General features: G+C 38.6%; 2 protein-coding genes and 1 long non-coding RNA gene across 3 annotated transcripts; 1 reads left to right on the forward strand and 2 right to left on the reverse strand.

Annotated features, from left to right (window-relative positions):
- Positions 1-1,789: 1,789 nt before the first annotated feature.
- LOC111573838 (hemicentin-1-like) lies at positions 1,790-4,374 on the reverse strand. The gene is made up of 7 exons (XM_023278182.3): positions 4,240-4,374; positions 3,932-4,102; positions 3,450-3,620; positions 3,215-3,361; positions 2,979-3,116; positions 2,753-2,874; positions 1,790-2,117 (listed from the first exon to the last, which is right to left on the reverse strand). Exons 2-7 carry the CDS (start codon positions 4,035-4,037, stop codon positions 1,872-1,874), a joined length of 930 nt encoding a protein of 309 aa, XP_023133950.2. The 5' UTR covers positions 4,038-4,102; positions 4,240-4,374; the 3' UTR covers positions 1,790-1,871.
- Positions 4,271-5,546, reverse strand: LOC111574003 (hemicentin-1-like). Its single transcript, XM_035952012.2, has 5 exons — positions 5,538-5,546; positions 5,271-5,412; positions 4,990-5,160; positions 4,528-4,697; positions 4,271-4,410 (listed from the first exon to the last, which is right to left on the reverse strand). Exons 1-5 carry the CDS (start codon positions 5,544-5,546, stop codon positions 4,384-4,386), a joined length of 519 nt encoding a protein of 172 aa, XP_035807905.2. The 3' UTR covers positions 4,271-4,383.
- Positions 5,547-10,097: 4,551 nt separating this feature from the next.
- LOC129349950 (uncharacterized) lies at positions 10,098-12,343 on the forward strand. Its single transcript, XR_008603116.1, has 2 exons — positions 10,098-12,064; positions 12,128-12,343. It is a non-coding gene; the product is annotated as an uncharacterized LOC129349950 (long non-coding RNA).
- Positions 12,344-18,557: the final 6,214 nt, after the last annotated feature.

Below are 18,557 nucleotides of genomic sequence, written 5' to 3' on the forward strand. Positions count from 1 at the left end.
TTTTCCACCTTAAAGCAGACACTGGCAGAGGCCCCTGTGCTCTCTCCCGCTGATCCTGCACTACCTTTTGTACTCGACACAGACGCTAGCAATGTTGGAATAGGAGCTGTGCTGTTCCAGATCAGGCCAGAAGGGGAGAAGGTCATCGTCTACTTCAGCCAGGTATTGAACAAGAGCCAGCACAGGTACTGTGTCACCAGACAGGAACTCCTGGCGGTGTGTATGTATGTGCTTTCAATTCTTCAATTCATATTAAATATTAAAGTATAAGTGAGACTCAGGATTCCTCATTATAGAACGTAAATGAATGCGCTCACACTGTCCACGCCCCCTTCAGGAAGAAGACACTGCATGTGTGATTGACTGAGTTCATGGCAGCTGACAGATAAAATTGTGTGTGAGAGAACAGGCCTTTCTATTGCTTCTAGCAATAATGTGAAATTATTCTAGCGATAATTTTACATGGAAATATTGCCAAATTCAGAGAAAGCTGTTGTTTAGAAATCATGTGTATAATGAGTTTGTCAGACAACATTGCAGCAGCTTAGAAGTGGCTCTAAAGTGACTGCTGGTTAACATGTGGACTTAATGGGCTGTTTCAGTCAATATTTTACAGTCATTACTTTACAGTCATTACTGTTGTCTGACAACAGAGACAGAAAATATGTAAATGAGAACGACAGTATTGCTCCGCCAAGGAACGTGGCGGAGTTTTGTGATGGTTGACGTTGGTTTGTCTGTCTGTCTGTCTGTGTGTTAGCAACAGTGCTAAAAAAAAAAAGGAATAACGGATTTGGATGAAATTTTCAGGGGAAGTCAGACATGACACAAGGAGATTAGATTTTGGCTGTGATGCGGCTTATAGTCTGGATTCACGGATGTGTTAAAGATTTTTGTATCATTGTGAGATAACAGCATAGCATCACTGTAACTATGACTACAAGTGAACACTACGTCAGCTGCCTGCTGATGATCACATGTTTGCGATCCTACTACAAATCGAATGCTGCGCGCCACATATTTTTTGAAGATTTCATCCGTTGAAAATCATACAACAGCTGAGCAGCCTTGGCAGAGTACTGCGCTCTCTGAGGGCTTTTCTTGTTGGGAATTCAGCTGAATTAAAATACAGTAAATATACGGCAGAACTAAATGTCTTCATAGCTTTTACCTTACATCTCCAAGTTTAAAATTAACACATAACACAATAATGGACATGGATTTTTACTATATCGCCTTTAAAGTTGCTGGACACTCACCTACACATGTTCCATTCCCACCTTTGGTCATTCCATTGGGACACAGGTCGATACAGGTGTAACCACCCCGTGTGTTTTTACACTGCTGATCTGAACGACAAACCCTCTGTCTGCACTCATTTATGTCTGAGGTGAACAGAGAGAAAAGAGAATAAATCCAGAATAACAACAGATTGTTGGGGCTTGTTTGCAAGAAAATAAAATAGAGCTGTCTCACCTATACAGCGTCTGTTCCTGAGTTGAAAGCCTGGCTCACAGGCACAGCGGTAGCTACCAATGGTATTCAAACAGTGTTGATTACATGGATTGGACTCCTGACATTCATTCACATCTGAGAAACAAAGAACATGTTCCACATTATTTAAAAAATACTTGTTAAAACAAATCAGTAACAAAACGCTTACTGTCACCTGTAGATGTACGCTCTACCACTGATCGCCAGCAGATGAAGGAATATCAAAGTTAGGTGTTGTCTTGTTGTCAAAAGTTCTGTTTTTGGTGCAAAAATGATTTTATCAAACCTTTAAGAATTGCAATGTATGTTTGTGCAAAGGAAATTTAAAATGGTTGAAAACAAAAAAACAATTTGAAGTCTCTTAATATACAGTATTTCTACTCACCTTTAGTGATACTAGCTTGGATGCTGTACTCCAACACCTCGTCCAGTGGGTGATAATGAGCACTGATGGCTGTGGCCTGCAGCATTTCTACCAGATACGGCATCTTCCCTTTGGACAGGTCATAGGAGATTGTGTGGTTCCAGGAGTAGGGCACACTTTCCTTGTCGATGCTGAACATTCGGGTGGATAGAGCGTACAGCTGCCCGGGGCCCGTCTGGATGTAATCCTCTGTGTAGTCCTGAGAGAGCCCAGTGAGGGAGAAAAACATTACTTTGTGGCTAATTACAGTAATTATCCTTACCTTTGTTGCTGACATTTTCCAAAACACAGTTAAAAATTTAACTGTGTTAAATTTTTAACTGTTTTAATTTTTAACTTTCCAGCCAACTGGAAAGTTCAGATTTGAAAGATTTGGCTGAAAAACCTTACATGGGCACAGAAGATTGCATTTTTTTTTGCAAGTAAAAGTGTTCACTGTCATTGATTACTAATCTGTTGCATAGTTAAAGCGTCTGCGAATGGATTTCCATACTGTACTAAAAAACCCCAAACCGTCTGCATTGTAGGAAAAACACACTGCAGGGCATGAAAATGAAAAATCATGGCAAGCAGAACAGTAAACAGGCAAGTAAATATTACTTAAATTACAAGAAAAGAGAAATTATTTATTTAATATTTATGTTGTTGTAGTAACTGTGTCTAAACAATGATATTTAATCAAAGAATTTTCTTGAAACTTGCTGTTTTTAGTTGTGGTCATAGTGATGCTGGCAGCAACAGTATGTGGAATCACAGCTGAAAAAGCCAGTGCAGTTTTAGTAAATCAGAAACATTAAACAGTGATAAATGATTTACAGTCTTTTATCCCTGTACCTTGATGCTGATGTCAGCTTGTGAAGGCAGCTGTAAGATGTGTCCGTTGACTACAATGTCCAACAACAACGCTCCATCAGAGTCCAGGCCCCTGGCAATGTGGGTCATCCTCAGGATCTCACCTGGCAACGTCCAATCACATCATATTTCGTAGTCAACCTATTAATCTAACAGGCGTTTGTGTAAAGTTTTCATTATTTCATAAGCAACCCACAGACATTGGTACCTGTAGCAAACTCCACCTGCGTCTCTCGCCTGAAGACGCCTCCTGTTAGCGTGTAGCCGTTGACAGCCTCCCCTATTTCCTGCACAGTGGTCCAGTAGATGGGGTTCAGGATGGAGATGAGCTTCCTCATTGCAGGCCCTTGAATTTAAAGGCCTTAAAGTTAGTCACACTAAGAAAGTTCAAGAGGACAACTTACTTTTTAATGCAGCGTGGTATGAAACCATTGGAAGACTGACCTAATGTCCTCGGTACATTAGAAATTGTGGCTTTGATGATTTTGCTGCCAGACTTGCTATCTGTGATGGTGGCATTAAGGCTGGCGATGCCAAACTCAACATCATTGATGTTCCCTATAATGTTTCCTCGAGCCTTCTGGGGCCCACCTGACAACAAAAGAAGGTATTTAAGTGTAAATGCCGCAAGTGTATAAAGGACCACACACACTTACAGCACTTTTATGACATGCTTTACCTGGGCAGGCCTGCGTGTTACACCTGGACAGCTGGGTGGAGTCTCCTGGACACGGCCGGCCACCGTTACTGGGAGATGGACTATTGCAGAGCCGAACACGTGTCCTCTCACCGCCTCCACAGGAAGCAGAACATTCTCCCCAAGGCTGCCATGAAGCCCAGTTACCATCAACTGCAATGATGCACCCCGTAAACACATAGTAAGTAAGTTGTACAAGCAGTCATACAGTATACATACCATCACGCAAACGGTCGACAAGCAATTTAGTCTTTTTGGGATACCTTCAAAACTATGAACACACAGTTTATAATTATGAGTAATTAAAAACACATTCTACATGTTTCCAAATAAAACAAAAACAGGCATATTCCACTGACCAGAATCATTTACAGACACTTAGTTTTTCATTTGAAGAGCATTTTAAGCATTTGTTTGAGCATGTATGACATCTGACCCTGACACTCATAAACATGCCGACTCACCGGGGCAGTTGACTGTGCTGCATCTCTGTATCTGTGTATCAGCACCTGCACAAGCTCTCCCACCATTAGCAGGTCTGGGGTTGTCACAGGTCCTGTAGCGCCTCATCTGACCTCCATTACATGTCTTGCTGCAGCTGCCCCAGCTGCTCCATGGACCCCAGTTACCATTGACTGAGATAAAGTGGTTAAAAAAAAAAAAAGGTTAGAAGAAAAGAAATGGATATAAAGACACAGGATAAGATATACAGGACATTTGTGATATAAAAGTAGCAAGACTGAATAAAAGATAAATAATAAAAATAACTCACTGGGGCAGGGGTCGCTGTTACAGAAGTCAATATGCACATCGTTGCCCTCACACTGCCTGCCACCGTGCTGAGGTGTGGGGCTAGCACAGAGGCGTGTTCTCTGTCTGGTCCCACCTCCACAGGAAACACTGCAGGCTCCCCAGCTCACCCAGGACGACCACTTTCCATCCACTGGTGAGCAGAAGATATGAATCATCTAATATCTGTTTAAAATCTGCTTTTAGCCATGACTCTTACATCCACTTGGTGAAAAGGAAAATGTTTCTCAAAGCATAATAATGCCCTTACCAGGACATGGCCTCTCCTTGCACCTTGTGTTTGTGTGTCTGTGCCCTCACACTGCGGCCCATCAAATGCTGGAGGGGGGTTGTTGCATAGCCGGATCCTGGACTGCATACCCTTACCACAGGTCTCACTGCATGGGCTCCATGGTAGCCAAGACCCCCAGTTACCTGCCACTGTTGGAGTAAAAACAAAGTTTAATGCACATGGTACATGTTAACTGCAGGGTAAATCTTTTAACAGCAGTTGCAAAAACACAACAGTGACCCATATGCAAATACAAAATTGAGAGAATTCTTTTTTTCCGCTTAGTCAAACACAGTTTGATTTTTTTTCAAAAATACCATTTGTATACAGCAGCAGCAGTCTATATGGGGCAACCATTGGAAATTAGATCGTTGACAGTCTGCAATTTTTAGGTATGTACTACATTTATAGAAAATGTGTTTTATATAGTGTTCTTTTCACCTGGACATGGTCTGACACTGCACATGATGACCTCCACTGCCTTTCCCTCACATGGCCTGCCTCCATGCTGGGCTGGAGGATTACTGCAGGTTCGGACTCTGGTTCTGTTGCCCTGACCACAGGTACGTGAACACTCCTCCCAGAGAGACCACTCTGACCAGTTACCATCCACTGTACAGGGACAAAGGTACAGATGTTACCACATGTTCCATTTGCACACAAGCATTATTGACAAGTATTAAGAGATCAAGAGGAATCCTCTGTCTGAAAAACACTCTCACCTGGACAGGGTTTCCCTTGACAACGGCGTGTCTCTAAGTCTGATCCTGCACAGTGTCGGCCTCCATTGGCAGGTAGAGGATTGTTGCACTGCCTCAGCCTATTCTGAGCACCAGCACCACAGGACACACTGCAAGGAGCCCACTATCAGAAGTCATGCTGTTACATGAATGAGATATTTCTTTAAATACTTTTTTTCCTACACTACAGTAAAAATGGTTACAGTAAAACATGTTGTCACATTACTGAAGAAAATTCCAGACACTCACGAGACCCATGAGAAGTGGTTGAAACTGAGAAAGTTCTGTTTTTTTGTTTCTTTCTTTCTTTCTGGTCAAACTGCAGTAAAACTGTTAAAATCAAGCACATATACTCCACCGAGGAAGCCCATTAGATGAGGTAGAAAAAGGCAGTAAGTGGATCTTGAGTTACTGTTTTTCCTCCATCGGCTGAAGAAGCCTGGAAAAGGTCAGTAAATTTAAGTTTCTAATAAAAAGGTCTAAGGTAGAAACATATTACAGCACTACATGCTTCATGTTAATGTAGCAAGAAATCTGGTAACTGGACTTTGAGTTATGAGATCATCACTGGCTTTAGTTTCATTTATTGAACACCATGAAAGTGAGACGTCTGAAACTGAATTACATAAGTAAAGTATGATCGTCTCTGCAGGGGTTTTGCTCTGAAAAGAGGAAGTGTGGGCTCCCTGGTGACCAGAGGAACATCGCAGGCAGATCTTCATGACCCAGCAGGAACAACAGGACACAGTGGGAATGAATTAATGAGCTACATGACACTGTGAAAACACCACAACACCATCACAGGAAGAGTGGTGGGTTCAACAGTTTAAAACACCTCTGGAGTCAAACTTCCCCACAATGAAGAAACAGATTCTTATCAATACCAAAGAGCTGCTATTACTGTGTTGGACTCGAGGTCATGTACAACTGGCTCTCTTCCACAAAAATGCACCACTGAGGAACCATGAAACACTGGAGCTAGTTTGACTTTTACATAAGTCATGACAAAAGATGTTGAGCTGCTTTTAATAACTAACAGTATAATTAATCTATACATGAAATAACCAGGGCTGCACAGTTGTTCAGTGGTTAGCACTGTCACCTCGCAGCTAGAAGATCCCCAGTTTGCATCCCGGCCTGGGATCTGTCTGCATGGAGTTTGCATGTCCTCCCTGTGCATGCATGGGTTTTGTTTGTCTCTATATGTAGCCCTGTGATAGACTGGTGACATGTCCAGGGTGTCTCCTGTCTTCACCCTAAGTCAGCTGGGATAGACTCCAGCCCCCCGCGACCCTAAGGAGGATTAAATGGTGTATAGATAATGGATGGATGAAATAACCAACAGTGCATGTGTGGGGTTAAAGGTCAAATGGTGGCCAATCAGAGCTGCTTTCATGTAATTTAAATTAAAGCTGCACAGTTGTAATATTTTTACATTCACAATAGAGAACATTAACCATGTACAGCCTGTAAGCGGTCACCCACAGAGATGAACCCTGAGTTTATTGTAAACAATTCTGCATGTGATAATATGTCAATGTTGAATTTAATACTTGTTCTGCTGCCATCAAGTGGCCAAAAAAAGCAAATACTGCAGTTTGTATATCTTACGGCAGGGGATTTTGGATTTATATCAAAGACAGACGCAGCCTGCCGGTCTGACAAGTAAACCTAACACAGAAGTAACGTAAACCTGTATTCTCTTTAATGACCAGCAGGGGGCGACTCCTTTGGTTGTAAATAGCTGTCTGATTGTATGGAAGTCTATGAGGAAATTCTTACTTCTAACTTGAATTATAACCTCAGTAAACCATTTTCTAATGAATTTATGTTCTTGATCATTATTTTAAAGTCTCCTACAAACAGCATGATGTTTATTTAGTAAATTATGACTCCATTTACAGTAAAATAGAAGATACAGCAGAGTATATTTTAGGGTGAGTCCACAAGCCATTGACATAGTCGCAACATCCATTTTTAATTCGTTTATTTTTTGTATTAGATTTTTTTTAAAAATTAAAAATATATAATAGTGTAATACAATAACAAAAAATAAATAAAAGTAAAAATTAAAAATAGGAAGTGATTATAAAATTTCAAATGTGTAGCTAACAGGCTTGATCAACCACAAAGGACATCACATAACTGTAGAAAACAAACTAGTTTGGTTTTTATGGTGCTAGTACATTATTATTATTAACTCATTTAAAAGTAAAAATGAAGTTGATGTATGGAAATTTAGCAATAATAATTTAACTTTGTCCCTCTTCATTACCAAAATTTATTTGATTTCAGTGTCATTATTTATTTTAGTTTTCATTTATTTATACTTAGTTATTTCTCTGTTGAAGATGGGAAACATAAACATAGGAATGTACACTACCAGTCAAAAGTTTGGACACACCTTCTCATTCTCATCAAGCAACACAACTGATGGTCCCAACTCCATTAACAAGGCAAGAAATTCCACAAATTAACCTTGACAGGGCACACCTGTGAAGTGAAAACTATTTCAGGTGAGTGCGTCGTGAAGCTCATCCAGAGAATGCCATGAGTGTTCAAAGCAGTAATCAAAGTAAAGGGTGGCTATTTTGAAGAATCTAAAATATAAAGCATGTTTTGGCTTTTTTCATATTTTTTTGTTTACTACATAATTCCACATGTGTTCATTCATAGTTTTGATGCCTTCAGTGAGAATCAATGATGTAGTCATGAAAATAAAGAAAAAAACATTAAATGAGAAGGTGTGTACAAACTTTTGACTGGTAGTGTAGGTGTCCTTTTGCACGAAAAGACTTCTTAGTAATATACAAACTCACTACAGTTAACTGCTGAAACACTCAATAATTAGTCTACTTATTCCTGCTTTAGTAACAAAGTACATTTACAAAAGTAGTTTTTTGTAGTAGTAAATTTGAGTACAAGCTCCTGCTAACAGCTCACATGTTTACTGAAATATATATAGAATGTAACCTCATCTGCTGCTACTTTTATGCCAATATAAGAGGAGCTCCTGGTGTGTCTTGCTGAGTCTGAAGATGACTTCCGCTGTAAAGTCAGGCAGGTTTCCTTCTCTGAAATCGACGTGCAACAGTTTGCACATGGCCAGTTTTCTGATGGACCATACAGATGGAGGAAGTTGCAGCTATCTGGAAGAAGTGAAGAATATTTAATGGCTTCTTTTTCCTCCAGGTCAGCGTGACCTCCGGATCAGGAGCAGGGACACACCTACAGTGAATTAGATCAGACCCCAGAGACACGAACACACCCTCATCCTCCCAAAAGTGATATTTTACAGCTGTCCGTTAAAACTCCTCCTTCACGCAATTGCAATCCATTGAAATTTGATTTTTTTTAAAAAAAAAACAAAAAAACAAACAAACAAAAATACATGAATGTGAGAGAAACGTTACATTATTCCTTAAAAAAAATGTAATCTGCTGGACTTTCCGTTCTGAAACGGGTATTGAAAAACAAAAAAACGAGTGGTTATTTGATTTTCGTTTTAAAATACAAACATTAAAATTGAAATACAAGGGGTTTTTCCTTTTCATGATCAAAAAGGGATATACGGAATTTTAAAAATGCTTTGATTTTCATTTTATATTTAGAATAACAAAAAAATAAAATCAGGAAGAGACAGAAACGAAAAAAGGTCCGTTTTTCATTTTCTGAGACCGGAAGTGGTCATCAGCAAGAGTGCAGCCAAACGACAACAAGATTCTCAGAGGGCGGAGCCAGAGAGCAGTGATTGGTCAGACCATAGATATATGGTCGGCACGTCTGGTAGCATCTCTGGCTGCTGTTGACCTTGTTTTTGGGATAAAACACAGTAAGAAGATAAATACTTCTAACCAGTAGCGTTGTTTTGTTGTACGTTAAGTCAGCGACTTGTGAAGAGTTGTGTTTTGTCGTGTTTGAGCAGTTGGTCCGGACGCGTTAGCTAGCTAAGCGGCTAAGTTAGCTAGGGGGCTAATTAACACAGGTGGCTAACTTACCGCTGAACACCTGTGTTAGTTGCTGCTGCCGCTGTCTGTCATTAGAATGACCTTCTCAACCTGTATTTCTCTGCTGTGTATTTTAGCTTTTAAAAAAGTTATTTTACTTTAAGGTTAACTGAAACCCGCTGAGCTGCACTGAAGTTTAACATTCAGCTGATTTGAATTACACCGCGCTTAACATTGCGCAACATTACCTCTCTGAATCCCCATAATTTCATTAAATTCCTTCTCTCTTCCACTGCTCAAGTTCAATCCAGTATATAAAGTAACATTAATAGTGACTAAACTAACAACCAGCCATTGTATTTATTTATTATTGCATGTATTTGTAGTAAAACATGAGTTGAAACATCCTACTTTTGGATCTAGAACTGCATAAGCCGTTCATTTTCAGTCACCTGACGAGTTAAACTCCCCTTTTTATGTGAGGTTGAAGCAGAAAGTCTGAGTTAACAAAGAAAGTTCTTTATAATTTGCGATATCTGTTATCTCTGACTGAGGCTTTAGTTTTTGTTGAGCTGATTTACACGTAGAAACTTTGTTCAGGAAAATTTCTTAGTAGCTCAGAGGACAGGCTGCTTTTTACACAACCTTGTAAGAGAATGTCTGTCAATGCTTTCAGTAGAATTTAGAATCACAACACTTCCTAAACAGATATTTTGAGGCTGTGAGGTTGAACGTTTGAGAGTATATCAGTGTGTTTGTTTGTGGTCTTTCTGTTTCTAGGTGGAAGCTGAATTAGTGAGGATGACTCCTGCTCCTGTCATCTCTAAGCTCCTCACACATCTTTACCTGCACATGAGGAAAATCACTCCTGTAGAATGCAGGTATGTTTGTCATTATTATAAATAGCTGTTGACTGGTGACCTGTCAGAAACCCATTATACAGAGTCAGCCAAGATAATGTTTACACACACCAGGAAAAGAAAAACTTGCATAAATATTTCAAGACCAAATTTATTCAGACATGACAAGATTAATCATCTTGATGAACAAACTGGACACCCTGGGCCTCCCCTCTTTCACTTGCAGCTGGATTAAGGACTTCTTAACCAACAGACCCCAGTCTGTGAGACTTGACCCCTTAGTTGCATTAATAACCTCATAACATTCAAATTTTTATTCCCGTCTTGGTTGAAAATAAAATCTCTGTATTGATTCAGGTAAAAACTGAACTTCACAGCATGTTGGAGCAAAACAACCAGATGAAAACTGTGATGGTGTTGGATTGTCAGACTGTAATGTTGCAGCTCAAAGCAGCTTTTCTATCTCAGTTCATTCTGACATTCAGCTATGAATCAACACAGCAGATGGTGATCCATGCTGTGGAAGTCTCACATCTCCTGATTTAATGGAGCTGCTTTGCACTTTTTACACTGTTTATTCACCAACACTTTATTTAATAAAAGTCCCATCTAGTTTTTATGAGGAATGTGATGTTTTAATTTCTCTGTGAATAACTGCAGTCTAATGCAACAGCTGGAGTTGTAACATCTGTCCTGATATTGATCATGAAGTATTGATCAGAATACTTATGGTTAGCAGTCATCCCTGAAGTTTTACATTAAAATCTTTACTTGTGTTGTTAACTTTGGTAAGAAGCAGAAACGTTAGCGTTGCCATGGATACATGAGTGTTAAATTCTGTTTCCATTTTGGGAAATTCAGTCCAGCAGATGAGTTTGTTTTTACTGCCAGCTACCATTCAGTCAGAGATATTAAGAATAAATAAATGTGCATAATGTGGAAATGAACAGATTTTATTTTTATTTATTCCTACAGCTGCTGCAAGGAATGTTCCACACTGTGGAGGAATTTAGTCTCATAATCACAGACAATAAATATTATCTGAAAGTCAGGTTATTGTTGTTTATCAGCACAATACAAAAAGATTCATGTTAGAAATATTCCAGTTAAGACTCTAGAATATCAGGATTTATGTAAATTTACCTCAGTAATATGAATGTTCAGGTTAAGATTGTGCAGTGATATTTATTATGTAAGTTTAGCTAATTAAAGGTTATGACTCTGCACTACAATATTATTATTTAAATTGACATCATTATTATATTATTTTGGGTCAGACCCCACAGTATTGAGATTAAGAAATCAAATATTCTATAAAATGTAAATACACTGAACTCATTTGGAGATATTTAAGTGAGACTCTACAATATTATTTGACACAAATCTATCTAAATCAAAATTTTAATCATTTTTACTCCAAACATTTACTGGACTGATTTAAATATTAAAATCACTCCTTTCTAATCCTCTGCTGTACGTTCAAACCTGAGACCTTAAATAGAAACACACAAGTATCTGTTTGAAGGAACTTCTGCAGAGTCCTGGTTCCAGAACATGATGATAGAATTATAGACAAACTTTAACAAAAGCTGCCTGAGAGTTTACAGGTTTTTATGTTGGATTTCTTCAGTAATTTAATGAGAGTTATCAGCAATAATCAAGTGTTCATTTGATGAACTTCATTTCCTAAAACATCCAGAATTGGAGCTCATATCTTTGGCAGCTGTAAAGTTTCTGCTACTTCAAAGTTCACAACACAATGAATTAATTCCTAAAACACTCTCAATGCTGGAGAGCGTTTGTGATGCTGAAGCAGTGATCAGTTTTTCTGTTTCTTCTCTGGAGATGCACAATGAGGGACGTCTGCAGAGACTGAGAAAGAGTCTCACCACATCCTGACATGAGGAAAAAGACTTTATTGAAGACTACAATGAGAAAAACTATCAGACAGCAGACAGCTGCATTCAAGGTGAGCTCTGAACATTTGATCTGGAACAGGAATTCAATAACGGCAGCATGAGCTTCATTTCAGTCTGTAGCTGCTGAATTCATGGATGAATCATCTGGCACTAGAGAAGAAGACCATCAAACATCCACGTCAGCTGATGGAGGTCCAAGAGTCTCACCAAACAAACAACCTACAGAGTGAAGACCTCAAATCTGATTGGACGGCTTCCTATTCAGCCACGTGTGAACAAATGCCTCTAAGCTGATTTGTTTTCTAAAATAAATCTAGTTTGAGTCCTAATCTATGCCTGTGTGTTTGCTTTTTTACACTGCTGTTAACAGTTTAGGCTGTTAGATTGTTCCAGATAAGACAAGTACAAGATTCTTCAGAGCCGTTCTACCACAAGCCTGACAGGAAGAACTCCAACAGCTACTGAATGTTCCTGTGGTCCCCTCAAGGCTACAGGAGGAGTCCTACGAGGACGAGCCGGTCCACCTGATGGCGGCCAGTCGCTGCGGTTCAAAGCCAACACCGACTACGTGGACTTCTACTGGACCACACGGAGGCCTTCAAACCAGGACCAACAAGTTCAGCGACTCCCCGACTCGTGGGTCTGAGGATGCTGCCGAGCCTCGGTCCAGCCGGCCTCCTGTCTGTGGATGTTTGAGTGCTGAGAGGTTTGTGGATGCATGTGAACGTGTCTGTGTTGAAACAGCAGCTTTGGACTCAGTAACGCTGGTAAAAACCAAGAGCTCCTTTATTTGTGAATTCCACTAAAAAACTGATGAAAATAAGTTTGCCAGGGTTCTGACTGATAACAGATTATTAAATAATGAAAATAATCGTTTAAATATTCCTTTAAACAATCCTTTTAGGTCTACATTTCCTTTACACTGACTTCTTGGTATATGTACAAGTGTTTTGGGTGGAATATACCATTAAGCCCAATGTTCAAGGGTTCTTGGAATATACCATTAAACCAACCTTTTAGGTAAATGTTCCAGGATGTTGGGTAGAATATACCATCAGATCAACCTTTTAGGTCTACATTGGAAGATTTTAGAGTAGAATATTACTCCAAACCATCCTTTAGGTCTACATTTAAGGTGGTATACTCCTTTACACCAAGATTTTTTTTGGTCTACATTTAAGGATTTTAGGTGGAATATTCCTTTGAGCAAACTTTTTAAGTTTATGTTCAAGGATGTTGGGTGGAATATACCATCAGACCAACCTCCAAGGTCTACAGTAGTGAATTTTAGGTGGAATATACCATTAAGCTCACCTTTTAGGTCTACATTGGAGGATTTTAGGTGGAATTTTCTTCCAAACCGTCTTTTAGTCTACATTTAAGGATGTTTAGGATGGTATATTCTTCTGAACCAACTTCTCAGGTCTACATTTCAGGTGGAATATTCCTCCATACTAACTTTTTTGGTCTACATTGATGGGTTTTTTCGAAACCACCCTTTCGGGTCTATATTTGAGGTTTTAGGTGGAATATTCCTTTTAAGCAGCCCCTCAGGTTTCTGAGGATTTTGGATGGAATACCAACCAACATTTTAGGTGCATGTCCAAGGATTTTTGGTGGAATGTTCCTTTAAGGTGGATGTATGAGGACCTTGTAGGTGGAATACTTCCTGAAACCAACCTTTTAGGTCAACATTCAAAGATTTAAGGTGGAATATTCATTTAAACCAACCTAAATTTCATGTTTTGATCATTATCAAGTGAGAAACCTCAATCCAGACTCCTCATAATGACGTTTGAGATTTATGCTGCTGTTATTTGTTTAGTCAACTAAATGACAGAAATCCACAACTGTAATTTTATTTCAGGACTCGGTTATTAAATGCCAAAACAATCCATGTGACTCTAAAAACTCAACAGCTTTACAAACTCTAAGATTAAACTCTCCACAAGGATCTCAAATAAGTTGGACTTCTACATGAGAGCTTTAATTATTCTTCATCTACTTCCTAAAATGTTTGGTCAATAAAAAAGACAAAAGGGAATATTTTCAGCTGAACTAAAGACAGACTTTGTGATTTTTCTGCTCAAATGTTGTGTTGTTGTAAACTTACTCTTTCAAATAAATAGCCGCCTAACCCCCTGGAAACCAGCATTTGTCCTGTTTTTGTGTTGCTCCTCGGCGACCCTAGACAGCCGGGTCCTAATGTTGTTTGAGCAACACATCATACTATGACGTTTTTACAATGATGGTTCTACTATGGAACCAGTTTGACATGTTCAGGTGTTCTTTGTGTGAAAACTCAGAGATTTCAGGTATCAGAAGGTGGTTTTCAACTTTCTTTGTTAACTTTCTGCTTCAACTTTAAACTAAATTTACTTGACTAACCCAGCCCTCTGGACTTCCAGTAAGCTGTGTTCCTATTGGCTGTCCAGGTGGCTGCTAGGTGTTATCAGGAACACCTGAGCAGCTCAGTGTCTTCCTGCTTTACTTAGCTGCAGCCAAACATTTCCTCTGCTTCTCTTCACCATTGAATCGGGTTTGGTTCCGTTGCTTTAGTTTGTTCTTTAGGCGTTGGCTTGCAGCTTTCAGCAGTAAAATCGTCTTTAATGTGTTTCTTGTTGTGTTTTAGGGCTTTGTACTGGATAGTTGTCTTGGTAAAGGTGGTTCTTTAGCCACAGTTAGCACATGGTGCTAATGTGTGCAGTGATTAGTGGATTTGGTACAGCTGAGTTGTGTCATTATCTTGCCTGTAGGGAGTCTTTAGAAGTTTTTGGTGAGACACATTCTGTATTCTTGTTTGAGAACCAACGTTGGTTGTCCAGAAGGTAAGAGTTCCTGTCCTGATTCTCTGTTCTCAGAGGTTCTCTGGTAGGCTGCAGGAGACTTTAGCGTTTGGGTTGTGCTAGTTTGGTTTTTGTATGGTTTCATTTGGACGACTATCTTGAGGCCCCTCCATGTGGTTTAGTGAGGTTTTCTGCAACAGTTCTACAAAGCAACCTGCAGCAGAAGAGACTTTGAGAGTTTTTAGGAAGTTCTGGAGACCAGACTTTAGAGCAGCAGAAACATTTGTCAGCAGTTTGAGCAGGAGAAGGTGAGCTTCAGAGTAGAAATGAGACAGAAACCTTCTTGACCCGTGTGGTGAGGTCCTGTACCAAGAGTTTGAGCAGGTTGTGAAGAGTCTGTAGTTCTTTGGTCTGAAAGCACAAGAAGAGTCGACTCATTAAAGGAGAAAACAGGAGATATTGTTGGTTCTTCTGTCACTCTGCAGTTTCCAGTTTCCTTAGACTGAATATCAAGTTTATATTTTAAATGATTTGCCACGTGAGCCCAAGAAGACTTCAATAAACTCCCTCCATCCCCTGGACACAACATATTTTATTACGATGTTAAATCTTTTTTTTAAAAAATGTTTTTGAGTTTTAATCATAGTTTTAGCATAGTTTTTTCTCTCTGTTTAGTTTTGTCATCTGTGTGAAAGGTGCTAAACAAATAAAGCTGATGTGATAAACTGAATAACTGACGAACTCATGATTGTGACAACAGAAGTATTTTCATTGTGATTTAAGGGTTTGTTTCATTTCTAAGGTTGGGGTTAAAATCTTGACAGAAAAAAAGATTAAAGAAATAAACTACATTTTAAAAAAGCAATTAAATCATAGGAAAAAAAACATTTAATACAACAAAACTTTTAAAAAGAAAATTAAACATTAAATACAATTAAATTATATTAAACAGACAAAATATTTAATTAAACGATTAAACAGAAGATACAAAACATATAATTATGAAATTAAGAAAATTTCTTTAACAAAAATATGAAACATTAAAGATGAAATATTTTAGATAATTAAACATTTCAAAATACAATTAAACAAGAAGAATACTAAACATTTTTTAAAATTCAAAACATTTACATTATTAAACCTTTAAAAAGACAAAACATTTAATTAAAAAATTAAATGTTTAATTAGAAAATTAAATCTTAAACACAAAATTTTAATTGGAATAAAACAGAAAATACAATGAAGCATTTAAAAAGAAAATTAAGCATTAAAAGGTGGTAAAACATTTAAAAAGAAAAACCTTAAAGATTTAATCGAAAAATTAAACATTGGGAAAGAAAAGGAAATTTTTCAAACAAGCCGATAAGACATTTGAAAAAAACAAACATTAAAAAGACAAAACATTTGGAATTCAAATCAGACATTAGAAAAGAATAAAAGGTGAGAAAAGAACAAAACTAAACATTTAAGACGAATCAAACTAAAGACAAAACATTTGAAAGGACACCAGTTAAACTTTAGGAGATCAAATTAAACATAAGAGACAATAAAACAATCAAAAAGAGCAAAAACAGATAAAGGTCTTAAAGAGTTTTCTAGTCTGAAATGAAAACATCAAGTTGTTTCTTCAAACATTTCCTCTTTCTATGTTCTTGGTTTGATTGTGGACAGATTTACCAAGAACTCATTTAAGAAAACTGCTTTCTGGATAAAGTCTACTAGTTGTTGAAGGCATTGATCAAACTAATGTTACCTTCTGATCTCCACAAACTTTACTGTTCAGTGAAGAGAATCAAAGTTTGTTCAGGATTTCTATAAACCCACAGGTGAAGGTCTGAGAAGAACTCAGATGGATGGTCTAAATGTGAAATCAAGACTCATGGTCACAAGTTTTAAGGCTTCTGTTAACCATAAAGTTCAAACTAATAGAGAAGTACTGAGAATCTTTTAAAACTTCAGCCCTCAGACTGTCTGAAGGTTCAAACTAACAGAGAACTACTCAGGAACTGAGAAGATATCAGTCCTTGGACTGTCTGGAAGTTCAATCTAACAGGGAACTACTGTGGGACTTAGAAAATTTCAGCCCTCAGACTGTGTGAAAGCTCAGGTCCTGAGGACTCGGGAGGTGTGGAGGCTTGGAAAGTCTTGGAACTGAAGGTTCAACCCTCCAGCACAAAGGCTGAAGTCCAACCTCCTGAGAAAAACGGTCGAGCCAAGACTCAAGTTAAAAAAAAAACTCGAAAACGACAAAAAATAGATGATAAATGCGCAAAAAAAAGAAGAATTAGTATCTGAGCGAGTAGCTCAGGGGATAAAGAGACAGACTACCGACTGGAAGGTCGCAGGTTCAAGACCCACCACCGGCAATTTTCTTTGTTTGTCTTTGTCAGGATTTTGAGAAAATTTAAGAAGTGTCTGGTCTTGAACCAGCGACCTGCAGCTCCACAGGCAAATCCTTAACTCACTGAGCTACAGATCAGATACAAAGAAATAATTTCGTCGTCCCTTTGGCATCGTAGTTCCTCAAGTGACCACGTGGGCGGAGCTGAGGTGGAGTCTGGGTGGAGTCAGGGCGGAGAGTGGGTGGGGAGGTGGGTGGTGGCCTCCCCCCTCTACTTCTCCGCCTCCCCCGACCACCCACCACACCTTCCCCCGCCCCACGAGTTCTTCGAGTCGCCACGAGTTCTTCGAGTCTCCACGGGTTTTCCCCAGTTTCTGGAGTTTCCAACGGGTCCGAGGCACAACAACTTGACATGAAGAGGTGTTGAAGTCAGCCAGGATGGACTGACTTTTTACAGCCACTGGAAGGAAGACCACTAGAAGAGCAGGTCTTTAACCACCATCCAGAAAATCCATGGAGTTGGTCAACTTTTATCAACCTCCATCCAGATGTTCAACTTCATATCTTTGAGATTTTTAGCACCACAAACCTTTAGTATCACACTTTATTATCATTCATTAGGACTTTAATGGAATCCACCAGCAGATTTAGTTTTTGTTGACAAACTTTATTCTTGCTGTCATGGGACTGCAGTATTTAAAACTGTTCCTTCTATTTTACCTCGTTTATTAGTTTTAGTGGAGAACGTTATTTTAATTGTCGATTAGTCTCTTAAAAAACAAATAATAAATTGGATTAGTCAAGAGGTTAAAATTTCTTACTTTGTCATATTTTAAATGACAAAAAAATATAAAAATAAAGCGTCTTGAGACAATTTGACCTGTAATTGGCGTTATATAAATAAAATTGAATTTAAATTGTATGTATCTTGTAATGTTGGACTAATTCAGCCATAAAAATAAATATATATAAACAAATATACTCAGTTGACTGTCATAAAAAACAATAAGATTTACATTCATGATGCAGGAATCAGACAGTTTTTCACTTTTTATCTTAGTTTAGTCAGAAAGATAGTTGATAATGTGTGAATTGTTGCAGCTTGTGAGCCATGAAAGGTTTTAATCTTTGGGGCCGAGTGTCAAAAAACATTTAGAAACCAACATCAACAAAACACTCAAAGATTTGAACATCATTTGCATGACAGTGTCAAATTAAAGGACATATATTTCCAACGTAAATGTGTGATATTCATCCTCTGGAGCTTTCTCTTCACATTGTCTTCCACCTGGACTGGTTTGGTCGGGAGCATGTGCAACAAACATTTGAAAAACTGCACTTTAACATCAATGAATGACACTGAAGTTTAATCTCTACATAAATGAGACTGAGTCTGGATGTGCTGCTCTGTCATTA

The sequence above is a fragment of the Amphiprion ocellaris genome, chromosome 2 (genome assembly GCF_022539595.1).
Source record: "Amphiprion ocellaris isolate individual 3 ecotype Okinawa chromosome 2, ASM2253959v1, whole genome shotgun sequence".
NCBI classification, from domain to species: Eukaryota; Metazoa; Chordata; class Actinopteri; family Pomacentridae; genus Amphiprion; species Amphiprion ocellaris.

Coding starts and splice junctions, on each gene's coding strand:
- LOC111573838 (XM_023278182.3), bottom strand. CDS start 4,037: ATGAGGCGCTACAGGACCTGTGACAACCCCAGACCTGCTAATGGTGGG. Junction 3,362..3,449: donor TAACACGCAGGCCTGCCCAG/GTAAAGCATGTC, acceptor TTTTGTTGTCAG/GTGGGCCCCAGAAGGCTCGA. Junction 2,118..2,752: donor AAGCTGACATCAGCATCAAG/GTACAGGGATAA, acceptor GGGCTCTCTCAG/GACTACACAGAGGATTACAT.
- LOC111574003 (XM_035952012.2), bottom strand. Junction 4,698..4,989: donor CAGTGTCAGACCATGTCCAG/GTGAAAAGAACA, acceptor TTACTCCAACAG/TGGCAGGTAACTGGGGGTCT. Junction 4,411..4,527: donor CAAGGAGAGGCCATGTCCTG/GTAAGGGCATTA, acceptor TCTGCTCACCAG/TGGATGGAAAGTGGTCGTCC.